Consider the following 20278-nt stretch of genomic DNA (forward strand, 5'->3'; position numbering starts at 1 on the left):
AGATTCTAGAACTACTAGTAGGCATAAGATTTGGTCCCATCACCAAGATTTAGAAAATGACTAGTTGGGAGCCAAAGCTGCAGGTGGTGTGCACTAAAGATCGAAACAACCACTATGGGAACAAAATGAAAGAATAAATTCTGATTGGAGAGTGGGCCAAGCTTTCAAGAACCAGAAGCTCAGCAGCTGACCCCGACTAAGTGTTGGAGTCAGCCTAAATATGAGACTGGAGGTTGGGAGAAATGAGATGGAAGGAAGGTATGTCAGACTATAGGGCTTTTGCTGGGGACTCCTCTCTTAAAACATTCTTTTGCTTTGTTTTTGGATCCTACCTGGCGATGCTCTGGGCTTACTCCTGGTTCTAAACTCAGGAATCACTGTTGGAGGGGCTCAGGGGAACTATGTGTAATGCTAGGAATTGAACTGGGACCGGCCACATGCAAAGCAAGAGCCTTATCCGTTGTACTATAGCCCTGGCCCCATCTGAAGAAAAAAAAAATCTATAGTTAAGTTCAGATTTCCCTCTCTCCCCACTTTTTTTTTTTTTTTTTTTTTTTGCTTTTTGGGCCACACCTGGTGACACTCAGAAGTTACTCTTGGCTATGTGCTCAGAAATCGCTCCGGGGATCGTCTTAGGTCATTGCGTGCAAGGCAGACGCCCTACTGCTTGCGTCACAGCTCCAGCCCTCAGATCCCCATTAATTAATTAATTTATTTATTTGGATTTTGGGTCATACCTAGCAGTGCTCAGGGGTTACTCCTGGCTCCATGCTCAGAAATCGCTCCTGGCAGGCTGGGGGGGGGGGATATGGGATGCCAGGATTCAAACCGGTGACCTTATGCATGAAAGGCAAACGCCTTACCTCCATGCTATCTCTCCGGCCCCTATTTATTTATTTATTTATTTATTTATTTATTTATTTATTTATTTATTTATGTATGTTTCTGGGTCACACCCAGTAGCGCTCAGGGGTTATTCCTGGCTCTACGCTCAGAAATCGCTCCTGGCAGGCTCGAGGGACCATATGGATTGCCAGGATTCGAACCACCGCCCTTCTGCATGCAAAACAAAAGCCCTACCTCCATGCTATCTCTCCGGCCCCAGATCCCCTTTTATTAAAAAATGTTTTTTAGCCTTTTCAGTCGCGCAACCCCGTAGGGCGCAGCAGCGGGTGCTCCCTGGTAGGTTCGGGGCCTGACCGGGCCTGCATTTGTAGCAAGATTGGGTTCTGGATCCACCTTGGGCCTGGGGAGTTCGTGGAGTTCTGGGGTGCAGACCTGGTTGCAAGTGCAGCACCATGGATTTGAAGCTGATGTCCTCACCCCAACCTGATTAGACCACTACCAGGTATCAAGAGCACCCCCCCCTTTTTTTTTTTTTAAGAAATGGGTGGGTCGCCATGCGATCACTGCTAGGGCATAACAAAGTTCTTCCTAGTGTTCAATTGCACTGAAACTCAAGTTAGCCAAATTTTGTTAAGGGAGAATCCATGAGTGTGTTAACAAGTTTATTTCCTGTCAAACCATCTACAACTGGGCCGGGCGGTGGCGCTGGAGGTAAGGTGCCTGCCTTACCTGCGCTAGCCTAGGAGACGGACCTCGGTTCGATCCCCCGGCGTCCCATATGGTCCCCCAAGCCAGGAGCGACTTCTGAGCGCATAGCCAGGAGTAACCCGAGCGTCACCGGGTGTGGCCCAAAAACCAAAAAAAAAAAAAAAAAAAAAAAAAACCCATCTACAACTGCCTCCCATTTCCCAAATAAAAGTATTTAATGCTCAAAAAAATGTTTTTTAGGTTGAATAAGGCAGTGGGAAAGGGAGTTTATGTAGTACCTTGTCCGCCATGCTTTCTATTTTACCGTCCTGAGTGCGAGGACCATCACTTCCTTCTGAAATGCAGTTGACATCTCCAAGCTAGCTTCCTTTCCCTATTACAGCACTCGCCAGATCCAAGCGCTCCTTCAATCAGGAAGTCCGGGCCCAGAAGCCCCGCCCCGCGGCCCAAGACCCCGCCCACAACAACTAGACCCCGCCCACACGACCAAGACCCCGCCCACGCCAAGACCCCGCCACTCGATGCGCTGGGTTGGGGGTGGGGAACCCGCCCTAACTTCTAGGCCTTTCTTTTCCGCGAGCGTGCCGACCAGACCAGCAAGGGGAAGGGAAAGCACTCGAAGCCGCTCACGGTAAGTGGGGGACCAAAGTGATATCTGCGCCAGGCCAGGAGAAGCGGGGTTATTTAGTCACAGCGAACTGGAGCGAGCCGGGCGCGCCCCCCTTCAAGAACCAACTCCGGCCCACCGGAAGTGACCCCCCGGGAGTGGGCGGGGCCGCGCATGCGTATTTCGTTTCCGGCGGCAGCGACGGCGGCTGCCGCCGGGCGGGGGCCTCTGAGGTTCGAGGGCCGCTGTCGGCTTTGTGACCCTTGAAGGAGTCTCGACACGCGCCTTTAGTGCAGCCGGTGCTGTGAAAATAAAATGCGGAAGTGGAAGGCGTCCATAGTCACTGGGCGGGGCTCGGTGGGCTTGTCCAATCAGAGGGACAGGGCGTGGCCTACCCGCCCGTCGCTGGATCCAGGCTGCCCTCTTCAGGATGGCGGAGGAACTGCGCGAGAACAACCGCGGCCGCTAGGCAGGCTCTCTTACACATCTGGGATTCTTTCAAGAATGACAAAAGGCGCATGCCTTGTACGCAGCCGACCCACGTTTGATTCTCTGCATCCCATATAGTTCTCTAGCCTGTCAGGAGTAATTTCTGAGTGCAGAGCCAGGAGTAACCCCTGAGCACCGCCGGGTGTGCCACCCCTCAAGATAAAAACCAAGGAGTATTTGGGGTTGTGTCTAAAGAGATAGTATCATCTGGTAGGGCTTTTTGCCTTGCAGGCACCCCCTACTCAGGTTCTGCATTCCATATGGTCCCCAGGAGTAATCCTGAGTGCAGAGCCAGGCTGGGTAGGATTCAAAACTAAAAAGCAAAAAGCACTCTAAAGCCTGGGACCCAAGTTTTGGCTCAGTGGTAAAGCACATTTCTTGTGTGTGAGGCCCTGAGTTACATATTTCTGGCAACACACACATATGCCTCTATATATGCATATGTAACATACATAATAATGTTCAGAAGTATTTCTGAATAATATTCAGTGAATGTATATAGTCTATGGGCTATATACATATGTTTGAATTTTTTTATTTTTGTGTTTGGGCCATACCCCACGGTGATCAGTTTACTCCTGACTCTGTGCTCACAGATCGCTCCTGGCAGGCTAGGATGCTGGGGGTCGAACCCCAGTAGGTCTCAGGTCCACTGTGTGCAAGGCAAATGCCCTACTGCTGTGCTATCACTCTGGTCCCATTTGTTTGAAATTCTGAGAGCTTCCAGAGTTTGTTTTTATATAGTGATCAAATAACTTGAATTTCCTACTGGTAAGACTTACATTGCTTTACAGGAAGAAACTATTCTTTGACATAGTAGGAAAGTGGTAAATATACAATAATGGTTTTTATTTTGTTTGTTTGTTTGTTGTTTTTTTGGTTTTGGGGCCACACCCGGCGGTGCTCAGGGGTTACTCCTGGCTGTTTGCTCAGAAATAGCTCCTGGCAGGCAGGGGGGACCATATGGGACACCGGGATTCGAACCAACCACCTTTGGTCCTGGATTCGCTGCTTGCAAGGCAAACGCCGCTGTGCTATCTCTCCAGGTCCATGGTTTTTCTTTTCATATGAAGTTGAATATAGAAAGTAGAAATCCACCAATTTGCTGAGGCTTAAATGTTATAGAAGATTGTTTGGTTTGGAGGCTATGCCTTGCTGTGCTTAGGGCTTACTCCTGGGTCTGTGCTTCAGGATCATGCCTGGAAGGATTTAGAGGACCAACTGGGGTGTCAGGAGTGAAATAGAGTTCACTTCTAGTTCATTTATGAGGCAGATGCCTTGCCCTCTGAACTATCTCTTCCCAAGAATTCTTTTTTGGGGGGCACACCTGGCTTTACTCAGGGGTTACGCCTGGCTCTGCACTCAGGAGTTACTTCTGGCTGGCTCAGGGACCTCATGGAATGCCAGAGATCAATCTGGATTGGCCATGTGCAAGGCAAACGCCCTACCCCCACTGTAACCCTCTGGCCTTGGCCCCAAGATATTTTATGCTTTTCTTGGAATGTAATGTAGAAAAAAATTATCCTCAAAATTCTTTTTTTTTGGGGGGGGAGGTGCCATACCCAGCAGTACTCAGGGGTTACTCCTGGCTCTGCACTCAGAAATCACTTCTGGCAGGCTCAGGGGACCATATGGAATGGATCAAACCCGGGTCAGTCCCAGGTCATCCGCTTGCAAGGCAAACGCCCTACTGCTGTGCTATCACTCTGGTCCCTACCCTCAAAATTCTAAATAGATTTTTTTTTTTTGGATATCTTTGAGGGGTCTCACACCCAGCAGGGCTCAGGGGCTACTTATCAGTTCAGGGTTTCATGTGTGATTGGCAGGGAACTCGGGCTCCTGCATGCCTCTGTAATTCTGCCCATGGAACCCCTGTCTGGCCCTATCAATAGATCTTCAGTGGCTAAGCCGCAAGTAAGCTGGCTCAACTGGCTCTACGTGGGTGGACTGGCCTTCTGTTTCACCAGGGAGGGTGTCCCAGACTTATTTGATGAAGAACGTGGGTGGTGTCCCCTGGGCTCTGATGGGCCCTGGGCACCGGTCTGAACAGAGCATCTCTGACAGATGGAGGAGCTGGATCAGAGACTGTTGGTGCAGCCGTGGGCCTGGCTGCAGATTGACGAGACCTCCCTCCTGGCCAAGGCCTGTGTCACACAGCAGGGCTATGCCCTGTTGCTCTGGGATCTTCAGCAGGTGTGGCACGAGCAGGTGGACACAAGTGTGGTCAGCCAGCGAGCCAAGGTGAGAGTGAAAGCAGTGTGGATGTGCCTCTCATTTCTAGACCCCTGTCCCCATCCCTCCCAGTGTGTGGCCTGCCTTTGTCCCTCAAGCCCTGTTTGTGTGGCAGTGTCTGAGCCCCCTATGCCCAAAGGAGGCCAGCAGGTCCTGTGAACTCTCTGCCCTATTATTTTTTCCCTTCTTGTTCTCCCCCTTATCTCTACAGTCTTCGCCCTAACCTATGTTTCTGTTTACAGTTACTTGGGTGCATGGGGTTCTCTGGCATGGCCCACTTCTGTTCCACCCCTGCTGTCTAGGAGCTGAACAAGCGCTTGACAGCACCGGCTACTGCCTTTCTCTGCCGTTTGGATGATCTGCTTCGCCCGCTGCTGAAGAACCCTCCTGACCCCAGTGAAGCCACCTTCTCCTGCAACCGTGTGGCTGAGGCTCTGGTGCTGAGGGTAAAGAGCGAGCTCTCAGGCCTCCCGTTCTACTGGAATTTCCACTGCACCTTGGCGAGCCCTGCCCTGGTATGTGTGGTTCGAGGAGTCGGGGCTATGGGAGAAGTTGAAGCTATGGGTTGTATGGAGATGAAGTTCCTGTTGCTCCTATCCTTAGTGCTATTATTATTTTAGTTTAGTTTAGTTTAGTTTTGGTTTTGGTTTTTGGGCCACCTCCGGTGATGCTCAGGGGTTACTCCTGGCTATGTGCTCAGAAATTGCTCCTGGCTTGGGGGACCATATGGGATGCCGGGGGATTGAACTGCGGTCTGTTCTAGGTCAGCCACTTGCAAGGCAAACTGCCCTTTCGCTGTGCCACCGCTCCGTCCCCTATTATTATTATTTTAAAGAACTTTGTTTGAAATAATTTTTTCAGTAAGAAAACTATCTTTGACCAAAGAGGAGGCAGGAGGGATTATTATGTTTTGATGTGGAGAGCTTCTCAGAGGTGCTCAGTGTTATATCTGGTGTGGGGAGACCAGAGATTGAATGTGGAGGCCCTTTGTGTGCCTGCCATGCTCTCTTGCCCTTTGAGCTCTCTCTCTCTCTCTCTCTCTCTCTCTCTCTCTCTCTCTCTCTCTCTCTCTCTCTCTCTCTCTCTCTCTCTCTCCCCTTCTATTTTTCTCCAAAGATTATTATTTTATCTATTTGTTTTGTTGTTAGGATCATACCTAGAAGTTCTGGTGCCATGTAGAATGGGGATTGTTTTGTTGTTTTGTTTTGGGGTCACACCCAGTGGCACTCAGGGGTTATTCTTGGCTCTGCGCTCAGAAATCGCTCCTGGCAGGTATGGGGGACCATATGGGATGCATGTCAGGATTCGAACCACTGTTCATCCTGGATCGGCTGCATGCAAGGCAAATGCCCTACTGCTGTGCTATCTCTCTGGCCCCCAGGATTGGGTATTGAACTCAGGGTCTTATATGTGCTAGTCATGTGCTCTTCCTCTGAGCTAGCTCCTGGCCCCCAGGACTTTTTTTTTTTTTTTTTTTTTTTTTGTGGTTTTTGGGTCACACCCGGCAGTGCTCAGGGGTTTTTCCTGGCTCCGTGCTCAGAAATTGCTCCTGGCATGCACGGGGGACCATATGGGATGCCGGGATTCGAACCGATGACCTTCTGCATGAAAGGTAAATGCCTTACCTCCATGCTATCTCTCCGGCCCCCCCCCCCCTTTTTTTTTTTTTGAGGGGATTAGGTGATTAGGCCCTCAGGAGTCATTCCTGGCTCTGAACTTAGGAATCACTCTTGGCGGTGCTTGGGAGAACTATCTGGGATGCTAGGGATCGAAATTGGTTCAGCTGTGTATAAAGCGAACAGACACCTTACCTGTTGTGCTGTCTTTTCTGCATCAGGCTCCAAGGACTTTTGACTGATATATCCTCCTTATTATTATTATTATTTTTTTGGTTTTGGTTTAGGGTCATACCCTGCAGTGCTTATGGCTTATTCCTGGCTCTTTATTTACTCTTTTTTTTTTTGGTTTTTGGGTCACACCTGGCAGCAAGCACTCAGGGGTTACTTCTGTCTCTATGCTCAGAAATCACTCCTGGCAGGCTCGGGGGACCATATGGGATGCTGGGATTCGAACCACCATCCTTCTGCGTCTAAGGCAAACGCCTTACTGCTGTGCTATCTCTCAGGCTCTTTTATTTACTCTTTGTGGGATTTATGGGACCCTATAGGGGTACCAGGGATTGAACCTGGTTGACTGTAAGGCAAAAGTGCTTACCTGCTATACTATCTCTCCAGCTCCTGGCATAGACTGTTCTTGCCAAGGTATCAGAGCTTGGGTTGGTATGTTCTTATTTACTACTGTAATTGTTGGGGGCTCTAAAGTAGTGTTTAGGTGGTCCAGGAATCCCACTGATGTTTTTTGGCCAACCAAACCTCATGTTCTGACCTGCAAGGGAGGTCTGAGACTACTCCCCAGCCTACTTTTCTTTGTGGAAAATAGAGCCAGTCAGCTCACAGGTAAAGGGGCTGGGGGATATCTGTCTTGGGAGAGAATCCTCTTTCCAGGGTGAAGAGGACTGTAATGTCCTCTGCTTTTGGAGCTTATGTAAGAAATGAGTTGGACATGAAGAACAAATGTGTTGGGTTAGAGAGACATTACAGTAGGTAGGGCATTAGCCTCATGTGCTTGGTTCAACCCCTGAGCCTTTCCAAGAGTGATTTCTGAGCACCACTGGATATGGCCCCAAAACAGACAAAAAAAAAATCTGTTAGAATTTTAATTTACCTCTGGCCAAACAGCTTGATTCTGTCAGTAACATCAGATAAAGGAACTTCTGTGGACCAATAAAGGAGGGGGATCTGAAATGATTGGTCTATTACATTTACTTTTGTGTTGTTTTGTCTTGGACCATACCTGGATACTCAGGGCTTGATTTCTGGCTCTGTGCTTAGGGGACTGATGCTGGGGTTTGAACTTGGTCAATTGTGTGCAAGGCCAGCATCTTCCCTGTTGCACTAGCCTGCTGTACAGGCCTCAGAATATTATGCCTACCCCCTTTTTTTCTTTCATCTCAGAGGTGAGAGCTGCACTGGTATCAGGAGGGTAGGTTTCAAGAACAACGGGCTCTATGAAGAACTGTTCTCTGATGTTCACCTTTTAAAATGCTTTTTGTTGTATTGTTTTGTTGTTATTTATTTTACTTGTATTTGAGAGGACTCTCCCCAATGGTGCTTGATTGTCCAGGGGCATCACATCTGCGGATTCTGTACCCTCTGAAATGAACTTGATAATGTCATGCCAAGCAGTGCCTGAGGATCACTAGGACTCTACCAGATGGTGCTCAGGGTGTCAACTCCAGGTGCCTTGTCCTTTGGTCCTTTAAGCTGTCTCACCAACTTCTGATCTAGGGTTTGTTTTTTTTTTCTTTTGTTCTATCTGGAAACGCTCATTCATATTTACATTTGGAAGACTCACTAGCAGTATTATCGATGGGTAGTAGTCATTCATGTTTGTTGATTTTTCATAAAATTGCATGTGAAATTATCTATCCTACTCTACTTGACATGATTTGTTCTAAACTCCTGTAACTTTTAAAAAATAACACCAGGGGGCACCATTCTCTCAATAATGCTTGCACTAGTACCACCTACTTCCCTGGCCAAAAGAAGTTTGCTGTCACCTTTCGGGAGCTCAATCTGTTTCTAAGGCCAGGGTTGTATCCTTTTGGATCCTCAGACCTTTCTACTATGCTTCCCTTGAATTGAAGAGGAGTTTTAGGCAGATAATCCTTGGAAGCTGATGGACTCAGTTTTTTCCCTTTAAAAGGAGTGGTAAATGTAAATATGAATGATATGAATGATAGCTCAGCAGTTGGGTGGTAGGGCATTTACCTTGCACACAGATGACCCGGGACAGGCCCAAGTTTGATCCCCTGAGCACTACCAGGAGTAATTGCTGAACACAGAGCCAGGAATAACTCCTGAGTGGTGCTGGGTGTAGCCTAAACACCAAAATAAGCAAGCAAACAAACAAACAAAAAAAACCAGACACCAACCAAAAACCCCAAACCAAAAAACACTATCATGATGTTATGATTATGGAAAACATGTAAAGGAACCCTCTGTTGCAGGCAAATCATTAAATAGTGTTTAGAATGGAAGAATCTTAGGATTGGAGAGAGTTCAGGAGTTAACGCATTGATCTTATATGTGGCCCCACTGTGGCTTGATCCTTTCTAGGAGTAATCCCTGAGCACAGAGCACCTGAGACCTCCTAGGTATGGTCAAAAGTTGTCCCCCCCCCTACACCCCACAATAAAGAATGGAATGAATCTTGGTTGGACAAAGAAAGTTAGCTTTGAACAACTTATCTGCAGTTACGCTTTGACTTAGTGATAGAGATTTGTATGTATGTGTGTGTGTGTGTGTGGGGAATAGGCACTCAAACTTGAGGTCTTACACATGGAGGACAAGTGCTTTACCGCTGAGCCACATCTTTGGTACCACACACACAGTTTTATAACTATACTTGAAGTGTGCTATCCCAGGGAACCTCTGGGCTCAAGCAAGTTTTCGAAGGGAACAGATTAGAAGCAGGGAGGACAGGACAGGCTGGGGTCCTTCTCTTAGGCCTAGTGTATACAGAGGAGATTCTAGAGTCTAGACTTTTGTTTGTTACTCATTCCTCACTTTTACTTCACCTTTTTTATGTTTTGTTTTGAATGAGTGATTCATGAAAAAGACAAATACTTTTGAACAGCATTTAAGGGTCTAGAATGGGGAAAGAGGTCTCATTTCTGCCTTTGAAAATATTTCCTAGCTTGGGGGCTGGAGTGAAAGCACAGCGGTAGGGCCTTTGCCTTGCACTCTGCTGACCTAGGATAGATCCGGGTTCAATTCCTGGCATCCCATATGGTCCTTTGAGCCTGCCAGGAGCAATTTTTGAGTGCAGAGCCAGGAGTAACTCCTGAGCGCTGCCAGGTGAGCACCCCCCAAAAAAATTTTTCTAGCTCTTCCCTTCTTTTTTTTTTTTGTTTTTGTTTGTTTGTTTTGTTTTTGGGCCACACCCGCTGACGCTCAGGGGTTACTTCTGGCTGTCTGCTCAGAAATAGCTCCTGGCAGGCATGGGGGACCATATGGGACACCGGGATTCAAACCAACCACCTTTGGTTCTGTATCGGCTGCTTGCAAGGCAAACGCCACTGTGCTATCTCTCCGGGTCCTCCCTTCCCTTCTTGAAGCAATTTTTTTTCTTTTTCTTTTTTTTTTTTTTTTTTTTTTTTTTTTTGGTTTTTTGGGCCACACCCGGCGGTGCTCAGGGATTACTCCTGGCTGTCTGCTCAGAAATAGCTCCTGGCAGGCACGGGGGACCATATGGGACACCGGGATTCGAACCAACCACCTTTGGTCCTGGATCGGCTGCTTGCAAGGCAAACACCGCTGTGCTATCTCTCCGGGCCCTCTTTTTCTTTTTTTTTTGGAGGGAGAGACCATATCTGCAGTACTCAGGGCTTTCTCCTAACTCTGTGTTCCTGTGCTTGGGGGACTATGTGGGGATGTGCGGTGCTGGGAATCAAACCCAGGTTGGTTGTGTGCAAGGTAAATAAATGCCTTACCTGTTGTACTATCATTCTGGCCCTTAAAGCCACTATTGCTATCAGCTGTTTGTGAATTCTCAAAGAAAATGTTTTGGGTGTATGCGTGTGTCCACATATACAGTCAGGTCTGGTGTAAGTGTTTACATTTTCACACAGGGTACATGTGAGCTAGTCATTCTATTAATTTTTTTGTTGTTGTTATTTTCTTTTTGGTTTTTCGGGCCACACCCATTTGATGCTCAGGGGTTACTCCTGGCTAAGCGCTCAGAAATTGCCCCTGGCTTGGGGGGACCATATGGGATGCTGGGGGATCGAACCGTGGTTGCGATCTTTCGTTGGCTAGCGCTTGCAAGGCAGACAGCTTACTCTAGCGCCACCTCGCCAGCCCCCATTCTCTTTTTTTTTTTTTTGTGGTTTTTGGGTCACACCCGGCAGTGCTCAGGGGATACTCCTGGCTCCAAGCTCAGAAATTGCTCCTGGTAGGCACAGGGGACCATATGGGACACCGAGATTCGAACTGATGACCTTCTGCATGAAAGGCAAACACCTTACCTCCATGCTATCTCTCTAGCCCCGCCGGCCCCCATTCTATTATTTTCTTGTGGTTTCTTTTTCATTTAATCCTAACACATATTCATTACAATACATTAATTTATATTTTTGTGACATGGCCTTTTATTTAATGACTCTCAATACTTAGTTCATTGATTGGCTCCTCTAAGACCCTTTTTCATTATATTTGGTAAAGAGTCTAGCTTTATTTTTTTCCATATATAGGTATATGAGTGGATTCCTAGGAGACTTGCTGAGTCAAGGAGGACTGTGTCTGTGCTGGCACTAACATAATGCCAAACCTTCTGGGAAAATAAAGCATTTTACCTTCCTCCGTCAGGGAACAACAGGAGAGTGCTGCCCAACCTAATACATGTGTCTCCCCATGAATAATGAAGTGATTCTGAGTGTCAGGTGGGGGTGGTATGGATTTTGTAAAGCCTCAGTGTGCTGTCTTCTGAGTTTGCCTCCACATCAGAGGTCTGCATTGCCTCCTTCCCACTGCCTAGACTGTTCAGTGTCTACTAGACCATGCCTAGTAGTATTTGGAGCTGTTCCTGTGTGCTTGCTAGTCTCACTTTTGGCATTATTTATGACTAGTGGTTTGATTACTAGAAATTGAACTGGGATAGCCACATGGATAGCATACCCTCTGCACTCACTTTCTTTATATTCCTCTAAATAGAAATCTTTAAATTTCATATTTAAAAAAATATATTGAGCCACACCCAGCTGTGCTCAGGGGTCACTTCTGGCTCTGTGATCAGAAATCGCTCCTGGCTCGGGGGACCATACGGGATGCTGGCATTTTAACCCAGGTTTGTCCTGGGTTGGCTGCGTGCAAGGCAAACGCCCTACTGCTGTGCTATCTCTCCGGCCCTAAATCCATATTTTGGCCCTCAAATGTGAGTCCTACTGGGTCTTTGGCTATTTTATCATCATTAGGAATCATTTTAAAGGGTTGTTTGTGAGTGTGGTTGAAGGCACATGCCTAAGAATTATTCAGTCTGAATTAGCAACTCTGCTCTTCCCCTTTGGCCACTTGTATGTTCTCTGATTGGTTTTGGAATTTTCAGGAGACCTGATGCCAGTATTCTCTGGCTGCCAGTCTCAGACATGAAGCTGTAGTCCCAGCTGGGCTGTGACGCTGCAGGCTCCTCTATGAGCTGGTCTCACCCAGCTTACCCGCCCAGCAGGAGTTGCCTATGACAGCAACTGTTCCCCTTCCCTACATTATCTTTCCTTAAAGAAGACAGTGCTTGAGATTAAGGTGTTTCCTCAGCTAGGTGTGATCATGGCTGCTCTGGCCACTCCACCCCTCGGTCTGTTACTGTGTTACTGCATCCAGTGATCTCACTCAGGGACCCTTCTTGGGTTGTCTAGGGTTGCTGGGGAACATTAGAAATAGCCTTTCTAGGATGGTCAGCACCTCCTGCTTCTTTCTTATTGTCCTCCCTCTCCCATCCTAGACTTTTCCTGATGGCTGCTTGTGGAGGACAGAGGCCTCTGAGGTAAAAGCATTCTGGGTGCCCCATTGACACTGATGAATTAACTATAGAGTGGTTCTATTCCATCATGACAGCCCACTCCCACCCCCAATTTTAATATACCAGCCACCAAGTGTGTTTCAGCCATACCACAGTGATTCTGAGTGGTCTAATCTGATTCTGTGGACTTATTTGAAATATTAAACTACTTTTTGATAAAATAGACTTTTTGTGTGTGGAGGGGAGCTATGTGTGTTTGGTTTTTTTTTTTTTTTTGGTTTTTGGGCCACACCCTGTGACGCTCAGGGGTTACTCCTGGCTATGCGCTCAGAAGTTGCTCCTGGCTTCTTGGGGGACCATATGGGACGCCGGGGGATCGAACCGCGGTCCATCCTAGGCTAGCGCAGGCAAGGCAGGCACCTTACCTCCAGCGCCACCACCCGGCCCCATGTTTGGTTTTATTACTTAGTCCAATAGATTGTTTCAGAAAACTGACATAGTGATATAATATTTCTCTGCTTGTTGCTGTGTTTGGCCACACCCAGCACTGCTTAGGGCTTAATCTGGACTCTATATTCGGGGACAACTCCTGGTGGGGCTGAGGAAACCTGTGTGGCAGGGTTGGGGCTGGAGAGATAGCATGGAGGTAAGGCATTTGCCTTGCGTCCAGAAGGACAATGATTCGAATCCCGGCATCTCATATAGTTCCCTGTGCCTGCCAGGGGCGATTCTTGAGCGCTGCTGGGTGTGATCCAAAAACCAAAAAAGGGCCCGGAGAGATAGCACATCGGTGTTTGCCTTGCAAGCAGCCGATCCAGGACCTAAGGTGGTTGGTTCGAATCCCGGTGTCCCATATGGTCCCCCTTGCCTGCCAGGAGCTATTTCTGAGCAGACAGCCAGGAGTAACCCCTGAGTACCGCCGGGTATGACCCAAAAACCAAAAAAAAAAAAAAAAAAAAAAAGGAATTCAACTGGGGTCATCTATGTGCGAGGGAAGCATCCTGCCCTCTGTCTCTCTAGTCCTGTCACCAGGCAGGCTTCATTTTACCATCTTGACAGTCACTCAGAGAAACTGAAAAGAGGAGTTCACAGACAGTCTGGCCATGAGGCTTGTTTGGGTGCCATGCAGCTAATGTTGCTGCATGGCTATGATAGCGATTACTTTCCATCCCACCCATCAAAAAACCTCCCTCTCAGACATGGATTCAGAAAACAAACGTGTGTTCCTCCTAATGTACTTCAAACAGGAGTCACAGTCCCTAAATAAAGAGCGAGGGGTGGGCAGAGTCATGGCCAGCCATGTGAAAGTAGGCATCTAAACTCTTGTGCTATCTCTTGACTCCTTTGTATCTTTTTTGGGGGGTTGTGTCTACCCATACTAGGTGATCATGGGGTACTGGGAATTAAACTGGGGTGATCGCAAGCAAGGCAAGAGCCTTTACCCCTATATTATCTCTTCAGTCCAAGAGTCCAGAGTTTTGTGTTTGTTGTTTTGGGCACACATAGAAGTGCTCCAAGCTTTACTTATGGAACTATGCTGAGGGACCATTCCTGGCAGTGCTCCCTGCATGGTTGGCTCTGTGCAAAACAAGTTTCTAAACCCTTGAACATTCTCTCCAGCCAGAGAGTCTTTGGACCTGGTGCAGTTGCATCTGGCTTGCCTGTCTACTAGGATACGTCAGGGCCTATTCTCCACTTGTCCTTTGTGTGGGTGTCTTGTCTGACAGTACCTCTTCTGAGATTAGAGCAGAGGCTGGCACAGAGGGCTCTGATTCTCCTCTGGGGGCTGCTTATTTCCATAAAGTACCAGTTAAGAGGCCCTCTCCCAGGTGCCACCTTTTGCTGCAGCAATGGGGCTGAGCATCACCCTGGGAGCTCTGGGAGCCACAGAAGCAAATATATTGACTCTTTGGCTCTGATAGACTTTTACTGATCTCTGGTCTTAGGCATTTTTTCTTAATGCCTCCCTGAGTTCATCTCCTCCGGGAAAAGGGTGGAACAAGGATAATATGCCCAAGCCACAAATAGATGATTGATTTTGGTTGTTTTCTTCGCCCGGCTAATGGACACCTGGCAGAGGTAGGTTAAGTTATTATTTTGTGCGGTTCTGCAGGGTCCTCAGAGACCATTGCCTTGAGTGGTCCTGCCCACGTCCCATCCTCCAGGTGTCCTGTTCAGAGCAATTGGATGTACGTGGGGGTCGAAGTCTCATGCTCCTGAGGCTGGATGCTAGGTGACCAGTTTGCTTCTGTGGCAACCAGGACCTTGGACTCAGCTGCTCTAGTAGGAATTGATGGGAACTCTGGGTTCATTCTAGGCAAACCAAAATGCCTCTTAATGGTCTGGATCTAATTCAGCCTTTAGAGCTTTAGAACTTTCCACTTTCTTTGGCGGATTTTTGTTGTTGTTGTTTTTATTTTTGGGCCACACTCAGTGGCACTTAGGGGTTACTCCTGGCTTTGTGCTCAGAAATTACTCTGGCAGGCTCAGGGGTCTATATGAAATTGAACCCAGATTAACCACATGCAAGGCCAATGCTAGTCCCTTATCTCTGGATTTTTGTTTTTCTTTATTGTAGTTCCCATCTTCTGTTTTGTTTTTATTTTAATTTTAATTTTATTTATTTATTTTTTTTGGTCCACACTCATTAGTGCTCAGGGCTTCCTCCTGAATCTGCGATCAGGGATCATTCCTCTTAGCGCTGGTTCCTTTATGGCAGGTGTCCTCAAACTATGGTCAGTGATCCACATGCGGCCACTCTAAGGACATTTATCTAGCTCGTCAGGTTTTATTTTTTGCTATTACTGCCTGTCCTTCATAGCAGTTCACTCATCCCGGGTCTGCAGTATGCTTGTGTGGAATGTTCACCATACTCTTCAACTCCTCTTCTGTTTCTCTCTGTCTCTCTGTCTCTGTCTCTCTGTCTCTCTCTCTCTCTCTGTCTCTCTGTCTCCCTGTCTCTCTCTTCTCCTCTTCCCCCTCCTCTCACTGTCAGACAGGTTCCTCAAACTACAGCCAGAAAACACTATTTATTTGTTTATTTATTTAACCCCATTGACGCTCAGGGGTTACTCCTGGCTATGCGCTCAGAAATCGCTCCTTGTTTGAGGAGACCATATGGGACACCAGCGGATCTCCGGGGGATCAAACTGCGGTCCGTCCTAGGCTAGCGCTTGCAAGGCAGGCGCCTTATCTCTAGTGCCACCGCTCCAGCCCCTATTTTTTAAACTATAGTCTGGCCCTCCAATAGTCAGAGGGACAGTGAACTGGTCCCTTGTTTAAGAAGTTTGAGGACCCTGCTTTATGGTATCAGGACTTCAATCTGGGTGACTGCTTGCTTGGTGGGCAACCTCCTTACCCCACTGTACTGTCTCTTTGTCTCAGGTCTGCTTTTGTCTCTTGAGGATGGAGGTAGCTCTTATTTTGGGGGAGGGAGTAAGAAGGGGGGCACACCCAGCTGAGCTCAGAAATAACTTCTGGCAGGGCTCAGAGGACCATATAGTATACTGGAGATTGAACCTTGCTTAGCTGGGTACAAGGCAACCACCCTACCTGCTATATTATTGCTCCAGCCTATGAGGTAACATTTTCTTATGATTAATTATTATCATTTTCCTCTTTAAACTCCAGCTCTCGGCTCTCTCTATTCATGAGTGTTATCTGTGCCACAAAGAAGGCCCTCCACGCTCTTTAGGAGGCTTACATAGTGATTCTATTTGCTCCTATCTCTGTGTCAATGGATCGCTCGCCTTTGAACAGCTTCCTCTGCAAATATTTCTACTCCTGTGTTTTCCTTAGCACCTAGGAGAGGGTTGAGGCACTCTTGGTATATGTTTGCTGGCTGATACCACTCTCCTCCATGACAGGTGTCCCGGCATTTGATCCGTCCTCTCATGGGCATGGGTCTGGCCTTGCAGTGCCAAGTGAGGGAGCTCACAACGCTGCTTCACTTGAAAGACCTGGAGCTCCGGGACTATCAGGAAAGTGGGGCTACACTGAGCCGAGGTATGAAGCATATTGGGAGGCGAAGGGTTGGGAGAGGTAGGCATGGTTAGTCCAAGGGCATGAGGAAAGGAGCTTCTTCAGTGTGGGTAAATCTGGGAACTGTCTAAGTCAGGAGACTTTTCTCCCTGTCTTAGCATCTGGCTAGGTACCATCCAAGTGGGTGATAAAGACTGTCTCTTGAGTCCAGACCTCCCAACCTCCTGCTGTAATAGCGAGGACAGACTGAAAGTGGCCAAGAATGGTACCATATGGTGTGAGGACTGCAGCATTTTTTTGGGCCCATAGGAAGCTGCCGAGCTCTAGTGTTTAATGTCAAGTTGACCTTTGGAAAGATCTTCAAGTGCCCATGACAGCCCTCAAACCTGCATTTTATAGCCCATCACCTTCACTTCCTGTTGTTTGCCCACAAATTCTTCTTCCTGTTTGCTGATTTCTTTGGGGCCATACTGAGTAGTCTACAACACTTTATGGCAGGGGTCTCAAACTCGCAGCCCGCGGGCCATTTGCGGCCCTCCGTACAACATTTTGTAGCCCGCGGCCGGCCTTCAAATATTGCAGTATTCGCGATTATTCGCTTACCGAATAATCTCAATAAAAATCGCATTAGTAGGAAAAAATCGCATTAAACATTTGCATACCCCGAGCAGTTCCATTCGGGGTATGCAAATGTTTAATGCGATTTTTTGCGATCTTTTTCTTACTAATGCGATTTTTTATTGTGGATATTCGGTAAGTGAAATCCCTTATGCGGCCCTGCCTCACCCTGACTTTGCCTCCTGTGGCCCCTAGGTAAATTGAGTTTGAGGCCCCTGCTTTATGGGATGCTGGGACTCAAACCCAGTTAGCTGAGTGCAACGTAAGAGCCCACCCACTGTGTTATCTCTCTAGTCCCATCCATAAGCCTTTTCCCCACCTATCCCCATTGAGTGAGGAATCTCTGGATTTATATTCATTCTTTTTCCAAAGGAATACTGGATTCTCTTTCCATCCTGTAGATAAGAGGCTTACTCTAAGGACTCACATTTCTTTATTTTGGGAGAGTAGAGGTGGGGTGGGGAAGTAGGACTATACCCAAGCATGCACAGAGGCTGTTTCTGGCTCTGTGCTCAGGAGTGACTCCTGGTGGTGCTCAGGGGAACATGTCTGGTGCTGGGTTTGCACTGAGCTTGGCTGCATGAAGGATACACACCCTACCCGCTGTGCCATCTCTCTGGCCCAAGAATTCATTTTTTTTTTCCTTCCCACCATTCCTTTTACAGATCGGTTGAAGACGGAGCCATTTGAGGAAAACTCCTTCTTGGAACAGTTTATGGCAGAGGTAGTGTGTATTGGTGATTTCCTTTCTGCTCGACTGCCTTTACTTCCTCCCTCCAGCCACTAAGGCTCGGATTTACTGTTTGGGGATGTTAGGTTGTTGACATGGTGGCAGAGAACCTTTACTTGGGTGAGAAATGGCCTGTGGAAAATCTCATACGTGGGCAGGATGGCAGGAGCAGGGCTGGAGGTGCTAGTGGATGAAGGTAAAAGGTGGAAGCCGACTGCTAAGTCTTGGAAAACTGTCTCTGTTAATGAATTTCATCCAGAAGCCTATAGCCTCAGGAGGCTTGGTTGACTAGCTGGACAATCTTGACGTGGTGAGCCCTGAATGGTGGAGCTGAATCCAGACTCTACTGCTTGTTCAGTACCGTTTTGCTTCCTGCAGCTAGGGGCAGTGACATGCGTAGGACGGCCGTTTGCCACACTGTCTTGTGTGCACAGTGGAAAATCACAGTGTTTAGACAAGGGGACTGGCAAGGGAATGAATGGGGAGTAGATAATTGTGGCCTGTCAAAGTGCCTGCCTGGGTTTTCCTTCTAAGGATTGAATGTGTCCAAAAGAAACATCAATTAAATGCCAAATGGGGGATATTAATAATAGTGACCTTTGATAATACCAGTCAATATTGATCTTCTCTTTCTCTGACTCTTAGGGTACTTGTTGGTTGTACAGTTAGTGCCTTAGGAATATTGTCCTCTTTACTCGTTATACGTGCTATCCAAGTTAGTACTAGTACTTCATTTATGTAAGAAAATTGCTGTCAGAATATTGTGTGATCTGCCAGAAGGAGAGTGCACTTGCCTAGCATGTGGCCAACCTTGGTTTGATCCTTTGCACTGCATAGGGTCCTCCAAGCCCTTCCCTGGGCATAGAATCAAGAGTAAGCCCTGAGCACTGCCAGGTATGGCATCCTCCTCCCCCCAAAAAAAATGCGAAAGAAAAAAGAAAGTCGTGTGATCTATAGTTTGTTCTCATTTCTGCATATTTTCCTGGCTAATTTGTAAACTTTTGCGGACAGACAGAGTCTGGACTCCAACTTCCATTGAACCCGAAATAGCTCTGTTTGCAGGATGAGGCATAGAGCAAGTGTTCTTCATTCGGAAACTTTCTGTTCTGCCTCTGATTGTGGGCAGGGCAGTGTCATCCCACAATGATTCGGGTCTTAGCACTAAGAACAAAAGATGGGAGTTGAGGGGTCTTGGAGAAACAGCTTCAGTACTTGGATCTGAATTTGAACACTGGCACCACTGGACCCCTAAGATATTGTGAGGGAGTGGCCTCTGGCTCCTTGAGTACCTCTGGAGATGACCATAATAATAATAATAATAATAATAATAATAATAATAATAATAATAATAATAGCAGCCATGTGGTTGGCTCTGTTCACAGCCAGAAGCAGTCATGACTTCAGGGGACGGCATCTATTTTAAAATCTGGATGCAGCGTAGGGTTTTAAGTCTTTACTGGAAACATACAGTAAACCTCAGCTGGTGAAGGAAGTTCTTGGCTATCTTTATCTGAGAATTCCTGGGCCCATAACATGTCTGGGTGTGAAGAAGCAGATTAACGTCACTGAGAATGACACCCAGTTCCCTGCCTCAGCTCATGCAAGACTTCTTTGTTTTGTTTTGGAGCCACAACCAGCAGTGTTTGGGAATTTACTCCTGGCTTGGTATTCAGGGGACCATATGATGCCAGGAATGAAGCCTGTGTCTCCCACAGACAAAGCCTCTGCTCCAGCCCATTGTGTCAGCCCTGATCCTACCCTACTCCTTTACCCTTTATTCTTAGCCCAGCAGAGAAGCCACCTCTGGTTCTAATACTCCCAACCCACCCAGCGTAGTTCCTTGGTAGTAAATAAAAATGTACTTTATGCCTTATAGCCATATAGAATGACTTTCGATTGCCTAAAATGCAAAGGTTTTTTGTTTTTTCCCCTTTTTTCTATAGATTTTGGACCACCTTCAGTGGTACTCAGGCATTACTCCTGGCCCTGCACTCAGGAATTACTGGCGGTGTTCAGAGGACCATATGGGATACTGGCGATTGAACCTGGGTCTGCCATGTGCAAGGCAAACACCTTACCCGCTGTTCTCTCTGGTTCTACAATGCTTTTTTCTAACCTTGTTATCTTTACATACTTCTGTACTTTACTGTGTATTGTTGATCTTTGGATTCCTTGAGGGGAGGAGTGCAATTCTTTTATTTTGGATTTGGTGGTAATTGGGCCACACAGAGAAATGCTGGCTCTGAGCTCAGGAATGACCCCAGGTAGTGGTGGTGATGGTGGGACCATTTATGGTGCTGGAGATTTGAACTGGGGCTGGTGGGATTCAAGGCAATTGCCTTAACTCCTATACTATCTCTCTGGCCCCTTGAATGCATTTCTTATCTCTAGCCCTGAGCATAATACCCAGAAGTAGCAAGTTCTGCATAGTATGAGCTGAATGTGTCAATTTAGTGTATATGCTCTAGGGAGATTATGAAAATCTTGGCAGT

The 20278-nt window shown here is 47.3% G+C and overlaps 2 protein-coding genes across 2 annotated transcripts in view; one reads left to right on the forward strand and one right to left on the reverse strand.

The window, feature by feature from the left end:
* The window catches only part of LOC126000887 (reticulophagy regulator 2-like), a 545054-nt gene that overhangs the window by 28095 nt on the left and 496681 nt on the right, over positions 1-20278 (reverse strand). The window lies entirely within an intron of this gene.
* Positions 2085-20278, forward strand: part of NHEJ1 (non-homologous end joining factor 1) — a 101068-nt gene continuing 82874 nt past the window's right edge. The window contains exons 1-5 of the mRNA XM_049768051.1: positions 2085-2185; positions 4715-4891; positions 5185-5397; positions 16324-16462; positions 17722-17780. Of these exons, the coding sequence (XP_049624008.1) occupies positions 4715-4891; positions 5185-5397; positions 16324-16462; positions 17722-17780 (588 nt within the window). The 5' untranslated portion in view covers positions 2085-2185. The remainder of the gene's footprint in view (positions 2186-4714; positions 4892-5184; positions 5398-16323; positions 16463-17721; positions 17781-20278) is intronic.

The sequence above is a fragment of the Suncus etruscus genome, chromosome 2 (assembly GCF_024139225.1).
Source record: "Suncus etruscus isolate mSunEtr1 chromosome 2, mSunEtr1.pri.cur, whole genome shotgun sequence".
In the NCBI taxonomy this organism is placed as follows: Eukaryota; Metazoa; Chordata; class Mammalia; order Eulipotyphla; family Soricidae; genus Suncus; species Suncus etruscus.